Raw genomic sequence first — 23,254 nt, forward strand, 5'->3', positions numbered from 1 at the left:
AATGTCCCAATATTTTAAACAATAAATTCTGTCAATGTCTGACTTGGTTACAGCTATCATTCTTCATGCACACAGGAAGTAAAACACATGACCGCGTGGATCATACCATGAGAACATTTTATATTTTTAACAAGTGAAGCTTTGTAGAGAAAAAAAGCTTTGCATATAAATTTGCACCAATCAAAAATAGAAGAGATCGGCAAAGGTAAGACCTTGCTTTAACAAGAACAGCATTCAAATGTAACAAAACTTGTTTTTCTCTAAATATAAAACAGACACACAATTAAAACATGTCAAAAAGACATAATAAAACCCAACCTACTCAAACACAACATTGCCCAAAAATGAACCCCTATTACGAGCCATTAGTCAATAGGCACTTGGAAGCTCCAGTGGCTGCAAAATACTAACGTGTCATCGTAAGATGGCGGTGTTCATTCAATATTTTGCTTTGCTGGAGACAAAACCATAAAATGACAACTAAGTGTCACATTCATGCCAAACTCCTGAGAAGTGCGCACAGTGCAAATAGTGTTCAGACACAAAAAAAAAACCAACTTCAATGTTTCCTGCCTCTTAAGGGTGTTTGAATTGGAAGACTACACGAGTGCACAATAGACTGATAACTTTAAAACAATGTTGTATAGTAAAAAAAAAAAAAAATTATAATAATGATTAAAATACACAAAAAAGCAGTCTTCATAGGCTTCTTGTTTTAGAATTAATTGCCAATTACATTTTTCTAGTGTTACTGCTTTTTTCCAATGTAATGCTGAACTACAAGAATGTTACTTGGTGTATATATTTGCCTTGCAGCACGTCAACGCTGTCAAAAAAAAAAAAAAGTATCTGCAAATTTTGTGAGACATTCTTGTTTTTCTTTCCAACAAATGTCACTCAAGATGACTTTTTCTAACACTCCATTTCGTTGCCATGGTGATACTTAAGCGACAGCCATGTGACGTTAAAGCCTCAGGGCAAGTCGCTTCCATCGTAGATAATGGGCTTTTCCATGGTCAGATGATAGAAGACTTTCTTGGAGATAAACCTGCGGGGAGAGGGATTCCAATCAAACGGTCGCAATTCCATTAACTGATGCATGACGCTGCGAGATAAACAGACAGCCGGATAAAATGTAGTAGGAGGCCATGGTCAGAGTTGTTTTAATGTAATAACTCATTCACAAGTGTCCATCTACTCAAATGGAGGAATCACTTGCAGGTAAAGAAGCACACGCCTACCGTGAGAAAGAGTTGTCGAAGATGAGCGCATAGGTGCCCGGCCGACGCACTTTCAGCTGCCCCTGAATGGTCTCTTTGTGGGAATTGCAGCGAGTCAGTGGAATTAGAACCTTGAAAAGAAAAGAACAGAAGACTGTCGGCCTGTGGGGAAAAAAAAATCAATGTTCCCCCAGTTGCCAATCAACAATATCGAAGCGGCCTCATTACTGCCTGTAGGGAAAGTCAATGTATGCCCCACTGTGTGTGATATTCAGTTCAGATTTGGCATACCATTTGAGAACATTTAAGAGATTTATTTATTTATTTATTTTTTTTAAAGAATTCCTTTTATTAAACTCAATATGAGACAGCAGGGTGGGAGAGTCTGTCTGCCTCACAGTCGAAAGGTCAGATGGTTCGAATATCGTATTTGGCCTTCCTGTTTTTCTCTCTGTGCTTGCGGGGGGTTTCTCCAGGTACTCTGGCCTCCTCCTACATTTCATAAACATTTATTCACTAAAGACTCTAAATTGTCCATCAGTGGGATTTGGGAATGTCAGTGTGAATGCTTGTTTGTCTATATATGCCTTGTGATTGACAGGCGACCAGTTCAGAGTGTACGCCGACTCTCACCCAAAGTCAGCTGGGATAGGCTCCAGCTCACCCGTGACCCCAATAAGGACATCCGCCACACAAAATGGATCAAAATGATCAAGGAACAATTAAATAATGTAGGTGGTTATGGAATATTAATGTCGCTATTCTACATGTTCTTCAGTGGTTCCACAATCTGCAGGGGGTCACAGTCTGTGGAGCGTGAAAGTACACTCCTCTCACAGAACATTCGGGACACCCCCACAAAAGAGCTGAATCATAACTATCGAGGGAGTGCTATTACCGGTAATTATAATTTAATAACATCTTGAGAGATCTAGTACAGTACTTTTAGTATTTGTAGTAGATGTCATTTACGTTATTTATAAGCAGTTCAAAACCACTGCAAACTGCAACAAAAATAGCAATATGGAAAATATGGAGAAATGAAAAAAATACAAATTATCATTCATTATTCAAGCAAAAATAAAATGATCATATTACTTACAGTAAAACCGACCTATCTGCGGATCCCAGCCACAGCAACTCACTGAAAAACTCACCTATTTGTTTTATGCTCCAAAAGGCCACAAGATGGTGTCAAAGCCCTGCCTAGTAACAAAGTAGTAATTGGTGTATAGGAAGTACACAATTTTTTTTTCTGTGGAACCAATTCTCAGCTGTTCACTGAAAAACACATCTATTTGCGTATTTTAGTGTTCTTTCTGTAATGCCCTAAAATATCACAAAATGATGTCAAAGCCCTGGCTAAAAGGAAAGTAATAGTTGGTGTGAAGGAAGTATGTTGAAGTGATGTGAAGTGATGTGAACTGAGCGACTAAGATCTATATCTGGGAGGATGTAAGTTTAGCCTGGGTTGTTACTGGAAGTTACAGAGCGTATTCAACACACAAATCAAATCCTCTGTAAGGCATTTATTTTCAAGCACCAATGTATCTACCTTTGACTGTTCCACCTGAACGTCAGCAGATTCCTTGAAAACCACACTAAAGGAGATGCTTTTAGGCTCTGAGGAAAACATCCAGCTGATGGTTGGGCCCGGGTCGCCCACAGCAACAGTCACTACACTGTAACAGCTGGATTTGATGAAAAGTTCTCGGGAGCCATCGCCAAACTGGGAAATATCCTCGATATTGAGCTGGACGGCCATCCTGCAAGCAGGGAGAAGCGCAGAGGCCATTTTAGTAGGAAAGGATTTGGCAAAGGTCACGGGGGTCGGGTGACGTCAACACTCACGTGAGTTCTCCTGACTTGAGTAGGTTGATTTCCGAATCCTGCACGGTGGCCACATTCTCCTCCGGTTCATTGGGGGTTAATTCTCCTACACTTCTGCACACACAAAGGAAAATAATATCATCATTTCCATCCTCATGATGGAACCCCATCTAAAGCTAAGGGGGAGAGGGACAGCTATATCTCAAGATGACTTGCTGAAACCCTCCAGGATAATGACTTTTACTTGGATGCTACCCACAAGTCTACGGCAATCTTAACCCAACATCACGCATCTGCTGGAGCCTTTTTTTCTGGGGCTTTCAGACAAATCTTAGCGGCCAATGAAATACGCTCGGTCGTCATGGAGATGGCAAAGTTGTCATTACATGTAACCATCAGGACTCACTGATAAATACAGTGATATGCAGTTGAAAGCTCCTTGAAGAGCCAGATTATTTTGACACATTACGAAGCTCAAGAAAGAACCCGCGTGACTTTCATACATTTACTCGCCACAGCTATATTATTCCTAACATTAGTGATGAGTGTTCTCTAAGGAGCGCAAGAAACCAACAGGAAGCTTGTAAACTATTTGCACAGGGGCCAGATGCACCACTTCATGTCAGCATGAACTTTATTTAGGTGGTGCTGATTAATCCGAAGAGTTAATGTTGGCATTCGTGCCAAAAACTGAAGAAGGCTCAGACTGTTTTCTTTTGTAAATGTAGCAGCAGGGTGTACACAGCATGCAACAATTGATGTTGTATCTCAAGCAACAGGGAAATTGTGTACTTCTAGATTTTCTGCTTCCCATCTTTGAGGGTGGAGAAGATTATAATAGAGAAAAAAATTGTTGGCCTACTGGGCTTAGTTACGTGACCTTTTTCACATCTGTACTCATGCTTGACCCATTTCCAGTCTCAAAACAAAATAAGACAAGAGGTATTACTGTATATATAAGTGTAGTCTTAAAATTTAAGTAGCAATGTTTCCCAAAAATGACAGCCTGTCAGAATACTAAATCTGGTTGGAATGGCCACCTCAAGCTGAGCACAACGCACCTAGACCTTTGAAAATTACATCATGGAAGAAAATTGCCTTTTATGACACTTTTGTTTCATCTGTTACTTGGGGAACGCTTCCTCTGATTTGCTGACAAGTTTCCAAAATATCCACGATAAGCTCTTATGGGCCAGAATTCCGAGGGGTTCACCGAGTTGACGCATCAAAATTACCGTGATGGTTCAAACGGCGTTTTTGCCCTAAAAACTCCACTTAAATAGTGCAAATGGAACATTATTTGCGAGAAGAGCAGTCTGCAATAGTACTAGTACTAGTGATAGTTATCATGTACTTGAGTAATTGATTGTTTTTTTTGTCAATTTATTTGTTGTGGAGGATTTTTGAGCCGTTTGGGCGCTCATTCCATGTTTTTCAGAAAATTACATAAAGATGGCAGCCACTTGTCACATTGCTAATTTGAGGATGGCTAGCAATAAAAAGGGCAATATGGTGGTTGGCACATCTGCCTTACAGTTCTGAGGTTTGGGGTTCAAATCTTTTCTGTGTGGATTTTACATGTTCTCCTTGTGCTTGCTTAAATTTACTACAGGTACTCTGGCTTCCTCCCACATTCCAAAAAACATGATGTTAGGTTAAGTGAAGAGTCAAAATTGTCCATAAATGCGACTGTGTGATTGAATGCTTGTTTGTCTATACGTGTCCTGCGAATGACTGGCAACCAGTCCAGTGTGTACACTGCCTCTCCCCCAAAATCACTGCTGCATTATAATCCAATGCCTCCACTGTGCTCCAAAAGGTTGTCACTATTAAATTGATTCCATTTGTCTCTTTTACAGCAAGCTATCACCAGGCTGAAGCGTTCGACTAAGGTTACAATTGCCTGGAGTCAATCGCTTAATATCCATTGTGGTCATTCTTTCTTGTCATATTACTTTATTGCAATTCGAAGTGCATTGCAAACACCCACGTTGAGAACTTAAGTATACCAAGCAAACCTTACTGAGCTTGGATAGGTGGCTACAATTATAAATACTCACATGTCCAAGGATCCGGGTGGCCTTCGCTCCTGTTCTCCCTCAAAGGAGCCGCCGGTGGTCTGTGAATTGGTGTCACTGTCATACACGCCGTTTACCTCCTCCTCTGTGATGATATCGAAAGTGCCGTCGTCAGGCTTGTCGCTCGGATCTGAAACTGGAAGCGAACATGCGGATGTGATTAGGTTCAAACTAATGGTGGTAAGGGGGAATATGGACCAAGTACCAACTACACACTTACAGTGAACCCAAGCTCATCGCGGGCGATATGTTGCAGACCCACCCACTATAGGTAAAAATTAGTAATATAGTGAGCCCATAGTGAAACACTTTTTTTAAATCGTTTGACCCCTCCCACAAACTTTAAACACATTTAAATTTAGTAAAACACCCTAAACACATTGTAGATGTATTTGAACATACAAAAAAATAGCAAGCTTAAAATGTATAGAAATTACTGTGTTAGGTATGTGCCTTTAAGAGGCGGGGCCTGTTGGGATGTGCGCGTCGTTGGCGAGTCTGCTTGAGTGGTTGGGAGTAAGCTGTAGCCTACAGCAGCTCCTGCATGAGTGTGCTTCTTGTGTTTTACTGTTCTCCTAACGTTCAATAAAGGACTGAAAAGTGCACTGGCGACTCTTTTCTCTCATGCGAGGGCATTACAGTAAGAATGCTGTAACAACCCATGAAAAACAATTGCTATAAACTACAGATTTCCACAACACATCACATAATCTGCAATATAGCAGGGACGCAAATGATGATACATTGCAAATTCTTAAGTAATCATTTTTTTATGGGTTTTTATAGTATACAGCAAAGTCAGAATTTAAAGTTGCATGCCTTCAACGTAGTACCACATTGTGGCACAACATACTGAGCAGCACTGAGGTTTTTGGAGAACTACAAACGAGACAGCAAGAACAGGCACTAAGGAATACTTTTAAAAAAGTGTGTTTGAATACGTTTTGCGTTCGTGTGTTTTTTTTTTTTTTTTTTTTTTTATTTTGGTCTCTCTATATTGGGATTTCCATCGATTGCAGTCGGGTCTGAATCATCTCGATAAACCCTCCTCGATAAACAGGCCTTAACTGTAATGCTTTCTTCCGGCTAAAAGCAAAAAGCTCATTGACAGTCTATGGTGTTTCCTGTTCCTGACAAGTCCAACTTTTCAGTTAAGCTTAGAGCTTATGACTTATTGATTATCTTTAAAGAACAAGCAAAGTGTTGATTTATGTCAAGGAAACTGTCACACATGTCCCTGGGATAATGTTGATTTTCCCAGCTAGGCTCGCACCTGTGACACTGGGAGTGGATTTATACGGGGCAGGTTCAGGGGTAGGATGAGGTCCGGCTCCCGGCGGAGAAGGCTGCGGATCAGACGGGCTCAGCTCGGCGGCAGTGAAACGTTCCACCACTGCGCTGTGTTGGCTGAAACAATCCCTGCAGCAGCGCTCCTTCTTTCCGCTGTGCTTGGTCATCACGTAGTTGTTGCTGCAGTAGTAGCAGAAGATGCGGCCGCAGAGTCTACAAAAAAATTATTGTTATTATGTCATGTCTTGAAAAGCGTCCCGTTTGGGATGGTCAGTGCACACCTGCAGTGATGCCTGCGCAGCCACCAGGTGAATTGGCCCTGACAGCCGAGACAGTGAGTGGTGTCTTTGTCCACCAACCACCAGCGCTCCTCCGCCCGCAGTTTTTGCTCGAATTCCAGGGCGTCCGACTTCTGCCACAGGGCATCTTTGTCCCTAAAGGGAAAGGAAACCTTATATGTAGCTGGATAAGAGGCACAAGTTCAATACCACTACAAACTTCAACCCCAATAATACACTATTAACATAATACCCAATTGATTGTCGAGTAAAAGAGAGCATTCTGATATTAGGAAAGGGTAGATTTTTTTTATATAGCTCTTGTATTTAATTGTATTATGTTTACACAGATACAATTATGGGAGTAAACTGGAAATGTACAAAAATGTAGGTTAGTGTATAACATGAGAGTTGGGGAAAAAACATATGGAATATGTTTATTAAATTTTATATATATATATACACACACACACACACACACACACACACACACACAACGAAGTGGCTGTGGAGAGGGAAGTCTGGGCTTCCCTGCTAAAGCTACTGCCCCCGCGAGCTGACCTCGGATAAGCAGAAGAAGATGGATGGATAGACAGTCAATTTGGTAAAAATAATAATAATAAATTAAAGAAAAAGTACAAATTTGACCCCAAACTTTTGAAAAATAGTGTGTGCACCATGTACAAAAGTGCTTTTCATGGGTCAAGGTGACCCAAAACGTTTGAATGGTAGTGTTTTTTAAAAAAATTAAATTAAAATTGAACTTCTATTACACCATTAGTACAGCATACTAAAAAAATCTAATACAGTAACAATTGTTATTCATTCCTATAAAATTGGCCAACTTTGGATATAATCATATTTTTTTCTACAAATTGAACCGGAAATCTTTTGCACGTTTGCCACCCAAGGTGTATGTAATGCTGTGGGGAAAGGAAGTGTAAGAGCAGTGAATACACTTGTGATTGGTTGACGTGTGTTTCAATAAATGTAGTGCAGAACACTTCAGCTGCAATTGTGTAACATTCACAGTGGTGTTAAAAGGGGGAAGCTGTCAAAAGATTGACACTCAACATTTGTAGTTCTTTTTCATATGATCGGTGTATACTACAATATTCCTCTCGGAGCTTTAACTGCTTCAAAAGGACAAGCTAATGAGATTCAATACAAGACTTACATCAAAACATCCGCCTTTAGGAAGATAATAATTCTCATTTTTGAATGACCCTGTCAGAGGAATATGAGAGGACGAACTAAAGGGCATCATAATGAGATCTATTTCTAGCATTGTTGCTTACATGAATATAACACGAATGAATCGAATAAGCAGGTGTACCTGAGGTCCATGTAACCATATATAGAAGTAGATTGATTTCACAAAATAAAGCAGGTGAAAAGTAATTCATAACACATGAGGAAGAACATTGAGATCGTGTGGTCAGATCCAAGGGGAAGTAATTGACAGAATCACAGACATTCAGTGTTCAACTTTGCCGAACGTAAAAGCCTTGTGGGCACTGAGGCAACAACAGCTGCTGATACCAGAATAAAAGAGAGAAAGCTTCTATTCTCTTTTGCTGCCTGTACCTCTCGCCTCCTGCTTTCGTCTTCATCAAAGAGTCTGCGTACATTTCCTCACATTCAAGCAAACCTTGTCGGCTCTCATTCGGTATCTTTCAGCCTATCCAGCGTGAGGAGAACAAAATCTGCTCTCCCTGGAAAACCCTGTTAAAAACCCAGTGGTAATATCTAAGAACCATAATGGCTAGAAAGTAGACTTCCAAACATATAACGACGCGCTCACTCCACTTGTTCCAGCGGCTGCTCTTCACTGCCGTTAATAGACTGGGTGCTACCTTATAAGCTCAATGAGGCGCTCCTCCAGGTTGACCTTGGTCCTGTTGAGGTCATCGATCTCAGCCGTCATCTTCAGGTCCTGACTTTGTCTGGCAGCTTCGGCCGCGTCCAGTTTGCGCTTCAAGTCTTCGCATTCGTTTTGCGCGGCCAAGTGTGAGCTTTCGGCGCTGAGTAAGGAGAAACACTTTAGGGACAATACAAGCTCAATACAAATTGGCAATCGTCGCTGTGCGTGAACCTTGTGAGTGCATCTCCCAGCTGCTGAATCGCGCCATTGCTCTCGGAAACGGTCGCTTCCGTCTTGGTGATATGAGAGTCCTTCTCACCGCTTACCTGCAGGTACTGCTCATTCTCAGCCTGTTAAGAACAGGAGAACAATTAGTAAAGCACTTATGGTTTAGACCGAATTTTTATTTGTTGAAAAGGTATCTCTTTGTCTGGAAATAATACAAGAAAGTGGCGAAAAAAAAAAAACTATTTATCAATATCCCTGATTTTATTGGAGAAAACAATTGTTTGCACCATTCTGAAGGATCCTGGCATAATCTAAACAACAGGTGTCCATCACTCCAATCATTTTATGTAGAAATGATTGCAATTATTATGGTTTTTATATCATAGTAAGTCACACTGGAAACTGTTAGTGTTGTACTTTTAGTTCATGCATCATTCATTTCCGAAAAAAAAGAACTACTGATGTTACACTTTGATTTTACACTTTCCTAAAAAAGAAATGATTTCAGCTGTTAATTTTGAATATCATTAAATCTGTCCCAGGGGCAGCAAGGTGGGCGACATCTGTCTCACAGTTCTGAGGACCGGGGTTAAAATCTGGTCTCGCCTGTGTGGAATTCGCATTTTCTCCCCGTGCCTCGGTGGGTCTTCTCTGGGTACATCCCACATTCCAAAAACATGTATGGTAGGTTAATTGAAGACTCTAACTTGCCCGTGAGTGTAAATGATTAATTATCGATATGTGCCCTACAATCGGGTGCCGACCAGTTCAGGGTGTACCCCGCCTCTCGCCCATAGTTAGCTGCGATGGGCGCCAACACTCCTGCGACTCTAGTGAGGATAAGCGGTACGGAAAATGGATTGATGGACGGATGGATAAATCTGTCCCTGTTTACACATAAGATTAGCATTTACCGTAAAGTAATAAACATGCACTCAGACTGTAAAGGCCTAACTACTTACTTCCTTGCCTAGTACAGCAAAAATCATTTTTAAAAAAAGAGGGGAACCCACAAACAACACCGCAATACAATTATTGGTCACCACAGCCCAGTTTAGTCATCTATCAATTAAATTTGGGTCTGCTACAGTGCTCAGTTTAGCTATTCTGCTGCCACCATTCAAGTAAGATACAATTCTCAATATGTGTGAAAAGAAGACATCCCAATGTATCGCAGCTGAATGTTAGACAAGGCACAAATCTGTGTAGTTATCTCCCAGGGGCATTTATGATGAAGGCAGTATCATCTTTTTTTCTTTTTTTTTTTTTTTTTTTTTTTTAACTCTGAGGAGTCTCAGACTACAGAGCATTGAGTCTGCAGAGGCTTCCTTTTACTTCAAGTGTATTTTCATACATCTATGTATGACCTCTCTGGAGAATGAAGATGTATTACTACGACTAAATGTGTTGGTTGATGCCTGGAGGACACATACCTCAAGTTCAGACACTCTATGCTTCAAACACGACACTGTCTTTGTCTCCTCCTGAAGCTGGCTTTTGACCTCCATTAGCTGCTTCTCCAAATTCTAATAAGTGAGATGAGTGAATAATCATGGCATAAAAACAAACAAGACTGCAATGTTTTTGGACTAATTCACCTTCATCTGGACTTGATGGTTCATGTTCTCGGAGCTCATCTGGAACCTCAAAGCCTCCATCTCCTCTTGACTGGAGACCCTGATGTTCTGCAGTTGGTTCCTGCTCTTTTCTTGTTGTTCTTGAAGTTTCGTGATAGTTTCTGGTAGTTTCTCTTTTTGGCCCAGCTCCCCTTCTAGTCTGTTATTTTCAAGTTGCAATTGGCCCACGCAGTCCTCTAGGCGCTCGACCTCGTGCCTCAGTTCCTCGATGGCGGCGGCATCGTCCACCCAATGCTTTCTGGCCTCCTCCTTCTCCGCGCTTAGCTTACAGATGGTCATTCCTAGCTCTGCCATCTCTGTGTTGGCCCTGTGCAGGCCTTCTCGTGTTTCGGTGTTCTCCACGGTGAGACGGTTGTTCTCAGCTTTAAGGGCGGACATCTCCTCTCGGTGGGCGGCTGCGGAGATGGAGAGCTCGGCGTGGGCGGCCATCTCCCTGTCGCGCTGCTCGGTTAGCGCCTCTTCTTTCTTTTTACACTCCAGGAGCTCCGCTACGTGCTTCTGGTTCAGGGCTTCCGTCTGGACTTTAAGCTGCTCAGTCAGTGTCCGGAGCTCATCTCTTTGGACCTCGGTCACCTCCAGCTGTGCTTGGGACTTGAGCTTCTCCTCCTCCGATCTGTGTATGTTCACCTTGAGGTCTAGCATGTCCGCCTGGAGCCTGGACACTTCTTTCATGCTCACATCCAACTGGCCCTCCATCACGGTCACCTTGACGGACACTTCCTGGTTCTCTTGAGCCTGGACAGCGCTTCTCTCAAGCTGGCACTTCTCCATGGCCTGCTTCTCACTTGTAACCATTTCAATCATTTCTGTCTGTTTTGCATAGGTTGCTTCTGCTTTTGCCTTTGCCAACTCAAGCTCCTTCTCCCTGGCCTCCAGAGTAATCACCCTGGACTGCACCTCAACAAGGTGCTTCTCTTTACTCTGTAGCTGCGCCTCCATAGCCCGGAGCTGCTCTTGAAGGCTGACTTCACTCTTACGCGAGTCTCCTAAGCTCTTCTCCAGCTCGCCGATCTGCCCATGAACGCTCTTCAAGTCGGCCTGCATCCGAAAGAGAGACTCTTTCACAGTGTCCTGCTCCTCTCTTAGACTCTGGTTCTCCTTCTCGAGCTGCTTCGACGTAACATCCAAGAGCTTGGTAGCCATGGTGGCCCGCTGCAGATTCTCCTCCATCTTGAGATTCTCCTCACGCAGCCCCTTTTCTTTTTCACCCACGGTCATCTTGGCATCGTCCAGCTGTCTCCTTAGTTGTTTCTCAGAGGCCCTTAGGGATGCTAATTCACCTTCGAGAACTCTCCGGTTCTCTGCTATCTCCTGCTTAAGCTCCTCATTTCTCTTCCCCGATGTCAGCAGTTTCTCATTTAATTCCATTAGATTGGCACACTGTGTCTTGTAGTCTTCAATCTTTGAGTCTTTCTCTCGAACGGAGCTCTCTAGGTTGTTGAGCTTTGAGGTCAGTTTGTCCCTCTCGGCGCTCAGTCTTTGGTTTCGGTCTTCAAGATGTTGTACCTTTTCACAGCTGGAGGTCAGCTCTGCCTCTTTAATCTCCCACTGCTCTTTTAGAGCAGACATTTCTCCTTCTAAAGTCTCCCTCTGGCTGTCCAAACGTTGGAGCTCCCCTCGATCCTCTTGTCCCTTCCTTTTCACCTCCTCCGCCTCTTTCTCCTTTTCCGCTAGAGATGTTTGGAAGTCCTGAAGCTGCCTCTGTAAGTTGCTGGTCTCCTTCTCGCTCAGCGACAAGGCGCCTTGCAGTATTTCAAGGGAGTGGCACTGTTCCTGTACTTTGGTCTGCAGTCTGCCTTTCTCCTCAGATGCAGATGTAAGTAACGCGCTGAGTTTTGTTTCGGCATCCTTTGCAGCAGCTTCCTTAACCCTCAGCTCCTCCTCTGTCCTTTCTGTCTGCGTTCTCTTCTCCTCAGCTTCAGCAACTGCCTCCATCTTGCCCTTCTCTGCCTCCTTCAAGCTGTCCAACAACTCGTGTATCTTTTGCGCTGAATCAAAGTAACTGGCCGCCTGCTGGCCCTTCTCACTCAGAATTCCATCCAACTTGGCCAGCAGTTCGATGTTCTTCCCCTCAGTAACTGCCAACTTTTCCTGGAGGAGGTGATGTTTGGCCTCCATGGCTTCTTCTACATTCTTGAGTTTTTCCACTTCTCTGGAAAGGCTCTCGTCTCTCCCTTGCAAACCCCTGAGCTCTCCCTGCAAATCTTGTTGCTCCTCTTGCGCGGTGAGCGATATATCCAGCTGTCTCTGGAGTGCCACCACAACCCCTCTTAGCTCCTCGGCTTCCCCGCTAAGCTGCTGCACTTTATTCAGGAGCTCCTGCTGCTTCAGATCGGAGCGGTCCAACTCCAGACGGAGGTCTTCGACGGTGCTGGCGTCTTCGTTGCAGGGAGGCAGGGAGTCGTTCAGGTCATTCAGAAGACCGTGACCATAGTCGGGGCTGGCGAGGAACTCAGATGCGTGCTAAATTTTTGCAAGGGAAAACAGACAACATTGGGAAGGAGGAGGACAGTTTAATGTGCTGTACTGAGAAAACAAAGAAAATTTAAATATAGTATTGTTTCCCCACTATAGCTTTGATTGTTTTTTTTGTAAAGCGTATCTACTTGTCTGTTGCCGAAATCCCTGCTAAATAGTGGTAAGCTGTGGTTTCCAATGCATTGTTTTCATTAGCTCTTACGTTATATTTACTATGGTAATGCCCTCTCAAGTGGGAAAGGAGAGCCTCAGTCACTGATGCACTTTACATCCATTTACTGAATGCCCTGATAACATTTAAACACAAACATAACAAGCACGCTCAGCTGCTTGTTATGAGTTGTGACTGGCTGTTGCCAGTCACAACTCACACCAAGACACTCACACCACCCCACCAGGCCTCGACTCTAAAACGCAAATACCTAACTACGCTACAATATGTACAGTCATTTCTATACATTTTATGCTTTCAATTATATTTGGGAGTGTTGTGTTATATTCAGAAGGTATGCGTTAATAGTTTTTAATGTGTTTTAAGTGTGTGAGGGAGGAAAAACTATAAAAAGTTGGTCTCACTATATCACATTTTCACCTCAAGTCCCACAAAAAAGTCTGAAGCGAGAGGTCAGCACATCAGTGTACATCAAGACAGTTTATGTCACAAGAATGCAGTTCGGTGCACTTCAGGAGGACAATTTTCTTTGGCTTTCGAGGCTTATTTGTGAAATTTGTTCTAAAAGAAGGCGCAGTCTCAACAAGCAGTGTTAAGAGAACGCAAGAAAAATACACCATGCACGTGCAGTCAACCGACTCGCATTCAAAGCAGTGAGACTATCGTCAAGATACATGTCAAAGTTAAGTGTTTTCTCTTTACTATGTAACAATTAACTTTGGTTTATTCAATTTTACACGTACAACCATGAAGAATGTTAAAGTGTTACACCAAACAATATTGGTAATTGTTTATGACCGGTACAGTGTGACAATGGAACAATTATTTGTATGAGATTTTTTTGTTTTCTTCCTGAATCCTGACAAATTGGAGGGCAACCAGCATCCTGGAATCGATTTTGCTCGACTTCTGATCAGTTACCTGGGAGTAACTGCTGGCCAAACTGTTAATACTGGAACTGCGACTGGGTGGTTTCCATGTGTGTCCAGGTGAGCTTGCACCTCCCAGTGTTCTCCTGTTCAAAGTGACATTTCTAGTTTCAGTAAATCTTAACGACCTCAACTACTCCTCCATTTCCAATTCTTATTGGTATTTTTCTGTTTTTTTTCGAGCAAAACTCTTACCTTGCAAAAGTGGGCCAGGAGGCATCAAGGTCATATCCTCTGGAAGCGACATCAAAGTGAATCTCATTGAGTTCGTACAAGTGACTGATGATATCGACACTGAGGTGAGGCTTCAAGAATGGGCTTCTTGCGTAGTACCAGTCACTGTGGAGACAGAGCAATAGAAATGCATGGGGAAAAATATAGGCCCAATGATAGCGTTACTTCCATTTTCTTAATTTGCCAGTGGTTTATTTCTTCTTCAAAGCGTTCCAAATGTTGCCATTGGCTGTGGCCACTGTTTGTGTAATGGCTTTCCATTCTCTCTCAGAAGCATAATTGCTTTATTTGTTCACTCATAGACAGCTGTTTGGTTTTCATGTTGGTTGAAAATAAAATCTAAATTGTTGATCTCTTGTCTCATATTCATTCATTTATCCAAACCAAATGTTTTCAGTCTATAGTAAAGATAAAAAAAAATGGCCTCCTTGTTCCAATACTTCCAGAGGAGGGTATATGTATTATTTATTTTTTCATTGTGTTGTAAATGTATACAAAGATATTTGGGGATTCTATGTAATTCTTTTACATTCTTATCTTCCTGTGTGCAACTACTATCCACTTTGCTGTTGTAAAAAGACAACAACAGAAAATGTAATTATGGAAAAACAATAAAGTACATTCTATTATAACCAGCGTGTCTTAATTACTGTAAAAAATGTTTTTACATCTAGAAGTAGAAGTTGTACCTGGTGACTCTCTGGTTGATGAGGCACTGCTGGAGGGTGTCAGCCAATCGCTGGTGTACGAGGGAGTAACGAATGAATGCCCGGCCCTTCCCCAGCGACGTCTTCAGCTATCGGAGGGAGGAAAGGTTAAAGGTCTTCAACGAACAAGAAGAGTCCAGTTGGCTCGATTGAACCTTTGCAGATTATTAGGATGGATGAGAGAGAATCTATTACTACATTGTCTAACACACGGCTCAGTTATTTTGCAGGGATGTTCCACAAGGAGCTGCGATAAAAATGAGAATTCATCCTCCTCGCACTCAACTCCAATTGAAATCACATTACTCCACATGACTGAGAAGCAATCAGCATGCAATACATTATGTACAGACGTAAACCGATGAATCTGATTTGGTTTTGTGCTTTCTGGCATATAAATGTGAATGTTTGCTTCCTCATTATCTTCCCTCACCAGCAGTCGCCTCCTTTGATTGACAGTTTTATTATTTTCAAAACAGTTTTAAAAAATGGATTACAGTGCAATCTGCGAGGGCTAAGATTGCGTAAAACTTTTCATACCTCTGAAATGGATTTGACAAAGCGAATGCCATCGTTCGCGCCTTTAATTTTAGCCAAGCAGTCAGTGAAGTAATCCCAGTAATCCTTCTTTGTACCAAGAAATGTTGTCTTCTCCTTCTGGTCAAACTGAGAGACAAGTTGTGACATATTTGTCAAAGTCATTTGGAATGACATTATTTAGGCGAATATAACTGCATATATGATATGATAATAATTGGGACACAAACCTGTAGCAGGTACTCCAGTTTGTAGGAGAATTTGTGTAGGCTGGTGCTGTCATCTGTGATTGGCTCCCCATTTTCCTTGTATTCTTTAGCAAGTTCCCCAACAGCCTCTGCAATTCCAAAGAATTAAAAAAAAAAAAAAACTCGATTCATTAATCATTTTTAAAAAAGCAACAGAACACTTATGTATTTATGTACAGTGGTGAACAAATGTATTAGACAAGTGATTCTCAAAGTTGTATTTACCCTTTTAGTACAATAAATTGCATTTAATATTTACGAGCTATTTATTTTTAAACTTTTATACAAGTACAATATTTAACTTTTATGGACAATAGTAACCTATTGACTATTAAGTAGCCTACAGTTTTATATTTTCCTATAATGAAGTGCAGTGTTAATGTTCAAACTGAAACTAATGTTACAGTGGGTTACAATTATATTAAATATTAAATATCTCGTTTTTGATGAACACTACCTACTACGGGCCTACTACGCTACTATATTTTATGGTTGCTCACTATGGTGGGACTTGAAGAGCCAAGAACTTCTGGAGGTGGTGGCAAAAGTTTGCGAACCACTGAATTAGACCAACACCCAGCTCGCGCTGCCCTAAATAACAACATTGATAATTATGAAAATCTGTGGCTTATGTTTCTTGGCTGGTTAATACCAGAGTATGTAGAACATTGGAACATTTTTAATGCTAAAATATCGTCATGGTCATCCATGAATTTTAAAATCTACGAGACAAACCGAAACTCGCAACAACTGTTTAACATCGAAAATGGAAAAACAGAAAAGACAATAATTACACTTTGACTATGATGTCAAATTATTTAAAGAGAACAATGACATGACATAAAATGTCAAGAATGTCACAGTCGACATGAACGCACTTTGTGGCACAGGACTAGCAATTAATGCTTACTGGTTCTTGTAGAAAAACAAGTTCAATAGAGTCGGTAAACTTGCCAAATGTTGAGTTAGTTAAATAGCCTTTCTGTAAACTTTTTCCCATATATTATAGCACTACCATATTATATAAGCGGGTCCACTTAGTGTGCATATTCTACTTGCCTCGTATCCATCGCAAAAATTGAAAGGAAACGTGCGCTGGGTGTACTCTCAGCACACGCTCTTTGTCTGGCTGCATGCTGACACAGACTTTGCCACTTTTCTACACGGAAACAAAGTCACATCCACCGGCGATAGTTTTTTTTTTTTTTTTTTTTTTTTTAAACCAGATGAGGTGAAATTAGCTGGATCCAGGCTTGTCAAGGAGGGTCATAGTGTGATGGTAAAGCCTCCTTTTGCTTCTCCACAGTCACACACGAAGTCAGACCACAACTGTCGCCACCATGTCTCACACACATACACATGCGCACAGACAAACACGCACACAAAGCTGGGGGCGTACCATGTAGATCTCGGATAATCCTCTGGAGCTGGCTCTCCCCCACCGTAGCTCCGACAGCCATGGCCCCACCGCTCCTCTTTCCAGTGGTCACATCCAGTCTGCTGAATCAGAATATCAGAATCAGCACAAAAGCCAGCCTGAGATACTTTCACATCCCATCATGTATAGTTGTTGTTTTTTTTAACATCCCTCTATAAAATTCTGACCTTCGCAAATTTTTGATGGTGTACTGACTGCCTAAATCTAATGCCACAAGAATGGTATGTGACACTGAATTGTGATGATGAACACTAGTAGTGTCATTCTCACCCACACTGACTGGACACATTTTATTGAAGTGGAGGGCCGTGCATTTGGTAACTGGGATTTAACTGACTTAATGCACCTCTTAATACCACCACTATCATGTCACGATTATAGAAAACATCAATACTATACAAAAACGCTACATAACAGTACATAACTGTGCCACGTACATTATCTGGAGCAGTTCAGAATAAATAATGTAACAAAAATTCTAAAACATTTAAATTAAAAAAATACTCATCACAGATGCTTATGATAAATGTAATAATGTGTGCGTATTGCTATCGACCTGTTTTGCTACTCAAAACAAGTTTTGTTAAAACCAACCAGTCAGAGGACGGAAAAATACAGCGTAGACATCATTGTGGGCCAGCACTCTGGCCCTGTGAGGAGGAAAGTTACCAGCACTACTGATTCTGAATACCCTGCGCAGATTAGATTTACATGACAGGCTGAAATCTGATTGGGCAATAATAATAATAATAATAATAATCCAACATCAACATACACGTACTGGAAGCAGTGCAGCCAAGAGAAATGCTACGAAATAAAGATAATAGACTGTTGGGGAATAAGTTAATACAATCTCATGGAACAAATATTAGAATTTAGGTTGTAAATGCAGGTCAACAAAGAAGGCCTTGGTGGCTGTGAGGCTCCAACACTGTTGTATTGCACTTTAAATAGTTTTCTGATGCTTCACTTTTAGGGTTTATTAAGCTGTCAATAACTAGCAAGTTGTATTGATTTGATGGATATGTTTACGTGATTTAGCAAGGTAATCTAAATCTACATTGGGGGAATGAAATCTAAGTGTTTGGGAAGCATAAATGGCGTCGAACAAAGAATTATAAAGTCTAAGCAAGCGAAACCAATGACAAGGTAAACCGAAACTTACTCACGTTTTACTAAATCATCTATTTCTTTAACCGGGGCCACTTTAAGAGCAATGTTACGATTTATAACGTTAGCTTAAAGCTAACTAGGTTAATCTCCGGCGGCTTTGTTCAACTTTGACAACATATTTGAAACGCGAGTAAATACCACGTGTCATTAATAACATCATCCAACACATTTAGCAACAAAAGAGTGGAAAAAAAAAAAACATTTAAAGAGCTCACGCACACGTCGAGCGAGTCGTTCAGGCCGATTCGACTAATAAGTAATAACTTGTAACTTGTAAACATTCACCAGGCATTCTTGACAACATCTAAGTCATCAACAACAAGAAAAAGCTATTTTAAAATGTTAAAGATTCTTATCGAGATTTTGTTTCTCAGCGGAATAAACAAACTTTAACATACTTTCCAGCATATGACTCATGTCCATATCAACCCAGCTGCGTCGCAGGATCAACACGGAGCAGCTGGTGTGATTGAAACGTCACCATCCACTCACAAACCGAGTCTTATTTCCTCCGACCAATGGTTATGTAGATGGTAGGCGGAATCTAACGACTGCCAAGGTTAGTTGTCGTCGCAGTGTAAACACTGGCATCACGTGATCGCTGGCACCCATAAACATTTGTCCTAGTTTTCTGTTCCTTGTTTTGACACTTTTACTCATATCGAAAGTAACAAGCAGCACAGTAGTACGCACAATTTCTTTGCTATGTAATCTATAATTCGAAAAATATATTTAATATGTCTAATTATTTTTAATAACAAAGGGAGAGATTATATCTTAATGTTTTCCCCCGAGCATCTTTGTTTGTAAATGTGGCATTATTATTATTATTATTTCCTTCCTGACCTGTCTTCCCTCTCACCCTTCATGCACCCTTCCTTCCTTTTCTGCAACTTACTTTTCTGCATTCATTTTTTCTTCACTTATCCTTCCGTCCATCACTTAAAACTGCTTTTTCGCCTTCCTTCCTTAGCTCAGGCCTGTTTGTTTCTTCTCTTCCTGACTGCCCTCCTTTCCTTCATCTTTCCTTCACTTGAAAACTATTTTTCTTGACTTCCTTCCTTTCTACCTTCCGTCCCCCCGTTCGACCTACTTTATTTCCTGGAATCTTTGCCTTCCGGGTTTCATTTTTTTCTTTCCTTTCTCCTTCAGACCTGCTGTTTATTATTTTTCTCCCTTCAATTAAATGTTCTTTTCTGCATTCCTTCATTCACTCCTTCCAGTGTAGCACATGTAGCAGACATTGGTAAACAAAAATACCCCCCACATGTTGACATCTTCGCCAAACATTTGTGTTCGTGTTGGTTAGCAGAGGCTAACACCTATAATGCGGTTAGCTAATGATATCTATGCTAATACTGCAGCTCTGCTTACCTTTTGTCTTTGATTTGATAATACTTACCTGGAGTCCTGCGGCCGGACTACGGCCATCACTTGATAGCTGGGCTAATTGTATACAGGCAATTAAAAATATCCCTCCAAATGTTCCCTTTTAATGGTGACCCATTTAATGAAGATCTATCTATCTATCTATCTATCTATCTATCTATCTATCTATCTATCTATCTATCTATCTATCTATCTATCTATCTATCTATCTATCTATCTATCTATCTATCTATCTATCTATCTATCTATCTATCCATCCATCCATCCATCCATCCAACATAAAAGGTTGAACCACTAAAGTAGAAGCAGAACTACAAGCTGTCATGAGAATATTAATGATGTAGCCTGTAATGAGTACAGTAGTCTTCTTTCATTGACCAAGAGTGAAGTCGACAACATCAGTCGTCACAACTTCAGGTAGGATTGTTTTATTTTATACTTATACTTAGATTATAAGAACCTTATCATTTTTGAATATTTTTTTTATTATAATTTGTAAATGCAGTACATTACTGTACTCGCAAAAAGTAAGGGATATTTGGCCTTCGGGTGAAATTTTTAGGATCAACCTAAAATTCGAAGACCTCAGGTAAACTTAAATTGACCTCTCTAAACTTTCAAATGCACATGTCCAACTGTTGAGTGGTTCAATACTTTTTTGTACAACTTGCTGTTCTCTAACAAGGAGCTGGACATCAAAATTCACAACAGGTGTTTAATCCATGAATGGATATTTTCTGGTTTAATTGGAATTGGTATTGAAACATTCCTCTTCACCATGCTGTTCAGATTCTTGGCATCAGGAGACCAAGATAACACCTAACAATTGATCAACACTACTTCGCCATTGCGAAGCTTCAAACAAGGAAGCAGCCACTGAGCTTAGAGTGGTCACAGAGTGTAATCAGCAGGTTGCAACAGAGATCCAGAGATACTCGAAGAGTCACAGAAAGGCTTATAAAATCAGTAACATGTGACTACAATTTTTTGACCGTACCTTTTAGTCACACACACTCAAAGTTACAGATTTTATAGTGTAAGTGATGATGGCGCCCTCAAATGGACAACAATAATACAAGCACCTCACGCGTACATTGTGTTGTTTCGTAGACCAAAATCAATTTTCATCCTATTGTTCGATTAATGGATGGATGGATGGATGGAAAATTACTCAATAGCCACAACCCTAGATCAAACACCTGTTTGTGAATTTTGCCCTTTAGAGAAACAGCAGGTTGTGCAAAAAGTACTGAAACACTGAACAGTTGGACATGTGCATTCAGAAGTTGAGAGAAAGTCAAATTATATGGCTATATGGTTAGGGTAAGTGCATTTATAATTCAAATTTACTTTAAATGCAAGTGTAATTGTTTTTAGGCACAGCAATGAATGACTCAGACACTTCCTACGACTACAACTATGAAGATGAAGTATGCGAAAAAGGCGAGGTGATCCAATTCGGCTCCTTTGTGGTTCCTGTTTTCTTCTCTGTTGTGATCACGCTGAGCCTCATCGGAAACCTCCTGGTCCTCGTCATCCTGGCTTTGTACGAGAACCTCAAATCCCTCACCAACATTCTAATCCTCAATCTGGCCGTGTCCGACCTGCTTTTCACCAGCGGTCTCCCCTTCTGGACCATCTACCACATGTGGGGCTGGCTGTTCCACAAGGCCCTCTGCAAAATCGTCACTTTTGTCTTCTTTGTCGGCTTTTACAGCAGCGTACTCTTCCTCACCATCATGACCGTCTACAGATACCTGACCGTGGTCCGCCCGCTGTCCGACCTGAGACCACGAAACGTCAAAGTGGGGGTTTTGGTGTCCGTCCTGCTGTGGATCGTCAGCATCGGGGCGGCCGTGCCCTCGCTGCTCTTCAGTACCGTCGTCTCTATCCCCGGCAAGGACAAACCATCCTTGGGCTGTGAATACGAGGATGACCTGTGGGCAACGGTTGGCGTTTCCCAACAGAACCTCTTCTTCTTGGTCGCTTCTGTGGTGATGGCTTTCTGCTACTGCAAAATACTGGGCAGAATCACGAGAACCAGATCGCACACGAAGACCCGAGCAGTGAAACTCGTCTTGTGCATCGTGGCCGTCTTCTTCCTGGGCTGGGTGCCATACAATGTGGTGATCTTTCTGAGGCTTTTGTCCAACAAGTTGGTTCCGCCTTTTGAAGACTGCAACGTAAGTATCCGACTCGATTATGCGTTCTACGTGTGCCGGCTCATTGCCTTCTCTCACTGCTTCCTCAACCCCGTCTTTTACGCATTGGTCGGCGTGAGGTTCAGGGGTCACCTGAAGACAATGTTCAGTAAAATGTTCAGAGGACCAAGCACGGTTGAGACAGAGCAGGGACGGGTGCGAAACTTTATCTCACAGGGATCAATGTATTAGATGCTGTTCAAATTGATCTATTTGCCATGATCGAAACTACTAAAACTCTTAAAATAGAAAATTCCCACCATTTGTTGGAAAGGATTTGAATGCTACAGTAAAATTATTCACTGCTAAACACTGTCACTTTTGGTATGTTGCTCTGGTAAACCAGTTAAAGAAGTCAATGACCCATATCTGAAATATGATGGAAACACGCTTTATATTTACTTCACAAACGTACTATATGTGTGTATACATACAGAGTTGGGTTAGTTCGTAGGTGGGGTTAGGATTAATGGTTAGCGTCAGGGTAAAGAAAGTGGGTAGGGAATATGGTTGGTTAGGGTTTGGGATGAAGGTTGTGGTTGGGTTGCATGGAATATGCCCAAGGGAATCCCCAATATCCACCACCCGACGTATTTTAAACTTCTACGTTGCCAGCGACTCAGTCACTGCATACCAACACCAAGTCTTTCATTCCACTCAACTAAACCACAAGCATAACACTGTATCACAACTCCATCTACTTACTATTTCCTGCGGTGTTCAAATCCCCTCAACCCAGAATAATCAATCCAAGAGCATTTGAGCTGCCTCATACTCTGTACTGCAAAATGTTTGGTACGCAAATCTGCAGCAATATACTTGCATCCGATGCTCTTTTAATATTTTCAGTGTGCAACACCTATGTGCACCCGTGCCTATAGGGTATGGTTGAGGCTACAGTTAGGGTGTTTGGGTAACGATTTGGAGGTTAGGGTTATTGTACATTTGTAGAAAAATAAACCAGTTAGATAAGTACAGTACAATGAAGTTTTTGTTAACACTATTAAATGCATCCAGACAATCAGTGGTATTAAATAAAACATTTGGTTTTACAGTTTTAAACTATTTTATATCCACACGATTGCAATTGTCTATTTTTATGTCAACTTTCCAATCCTGAAGTCCTTATGAACAGAGACAATTGTTATATGAAATGTTCACAAAAGCATTGTGGAAGATACATTCATTGACTAACACTTTTGTTTTTGCTTCCTTTTTAAACCTATTGCCAAATGATGTGATTTGTATGTGGAATGTGATTTTAACAGATACATGACTGTACTTTATGATCAAATATACTATATTAGAAGATTACATATTTCA

General features: G+C 41.3%; 2 protein-coding genes across 6 annotated transcripts; one reads left to right on the forward strand and one right to left on the reverse strand.

Annotated features, from left to right (window-relative positions):
• Nucleotides 1–100: 100 nt before the first annotated feature.
• fyco1a (FYVE and coiled-coil domain autophagy adaptor 1a) lies at nt 101–19,352 on the reverse strand. 4 transcript variants are annotated; one of them, XM_061684338.1, is made up of 18 exons: nt 19,240–19,352; nt 17,130–17,230; nt 15,713–15,819; nt 15,486–15,611; nt 14,928–15,034; nt 14,200–14,343; nt 13,997–14,090; nt 10,387–12,888; nt 10,222–10,314; nt 8,792–8,910; nt 8,553–8,720; nt 6,700–6,852; nt 6,402–6,631; nt 5,111–5,264; nt 3,072–3,164; nt 2,776–2,986; nt 1,242–1,351; nt 101–1,048 (listed from the first exon to the last, which is right to left on the reverse strand). In XM_061684338.1, the coding sequence occupies exons 1-18, from the start codon at nt 19,278–19,280 to the stop codon at nt 973–975; spliced, it is 4,629 nt and encodes a 1,542-aa protein (XP_061540322.1). In that variant the 5' UTR covers nt 19,281–19,352; the 3' UTR covers nt 101–972. The 4 variants fall into 4 exon arrangements, with proteins under 4 accessions (XP_061540322.1, XP_061540324.1, XP_061540323.1 ...); XM_061684340.1 differs by lacking the exon at nt 19,240–19,352 and adding an exon at nt 18,740–18,831 and having other exon boundaries at nt 17,130–17,227; XM_061684339.1 differs by lacking the exon at nt 19,240–19,352 and adding an exon at nt 18,740–18,829.
• A 732-nt stretch (nt 19,353–20,084) lies between these two features.
• On the forward strand, nt 20,085–23,234 carry xcr1a.1 (chemokine (C motif) receptor 1a, duplicate 1). 2 transcript variants are annotated; one of them, XM_061684345.1, is made up of 3 exons: nt 20,085–20,147; nt 21,108–21,276; nt 21,448–23,234. In XM_061684345.1, exons 2-3 carry the CDS (start codon nt 21,116–21,118, stop codon nt 22,121–22,123), a joined length of 837 nt encoding a protein of 278 aa, XP_061540329.1. In that variant the 5' UTR covers nt 20,085–20,147; nt 21,108–21,115; the 3' UTR covers nt 22,124–23,234. The 2 variants fall into 2 exon arrangements, with proteins under 2 accessions (XP_061540329.1, XP_061540328.1); XM_061684344.1 differs by having other exon boundaries at nt 21,108–23,234.
• The last annotated feature ends 20 nt before the right edge of the window (nt 23,235–23,254 follow it).

Source organism: Phycodurus eques, chromosome 8 (genome assembly GCF_024500275.1).
Source record: "Phycodurus eques isolate BA_2022a chromosome 8, UOR_Pequ_1.1, whole genome shotgun sequence".
Lineage (NCBI taxonomy): Eukaryota > Metazoa > Chordata > Actinopteri > Syngnathiformes > Syngnathidae > Phycodurus > Phycodurus eques.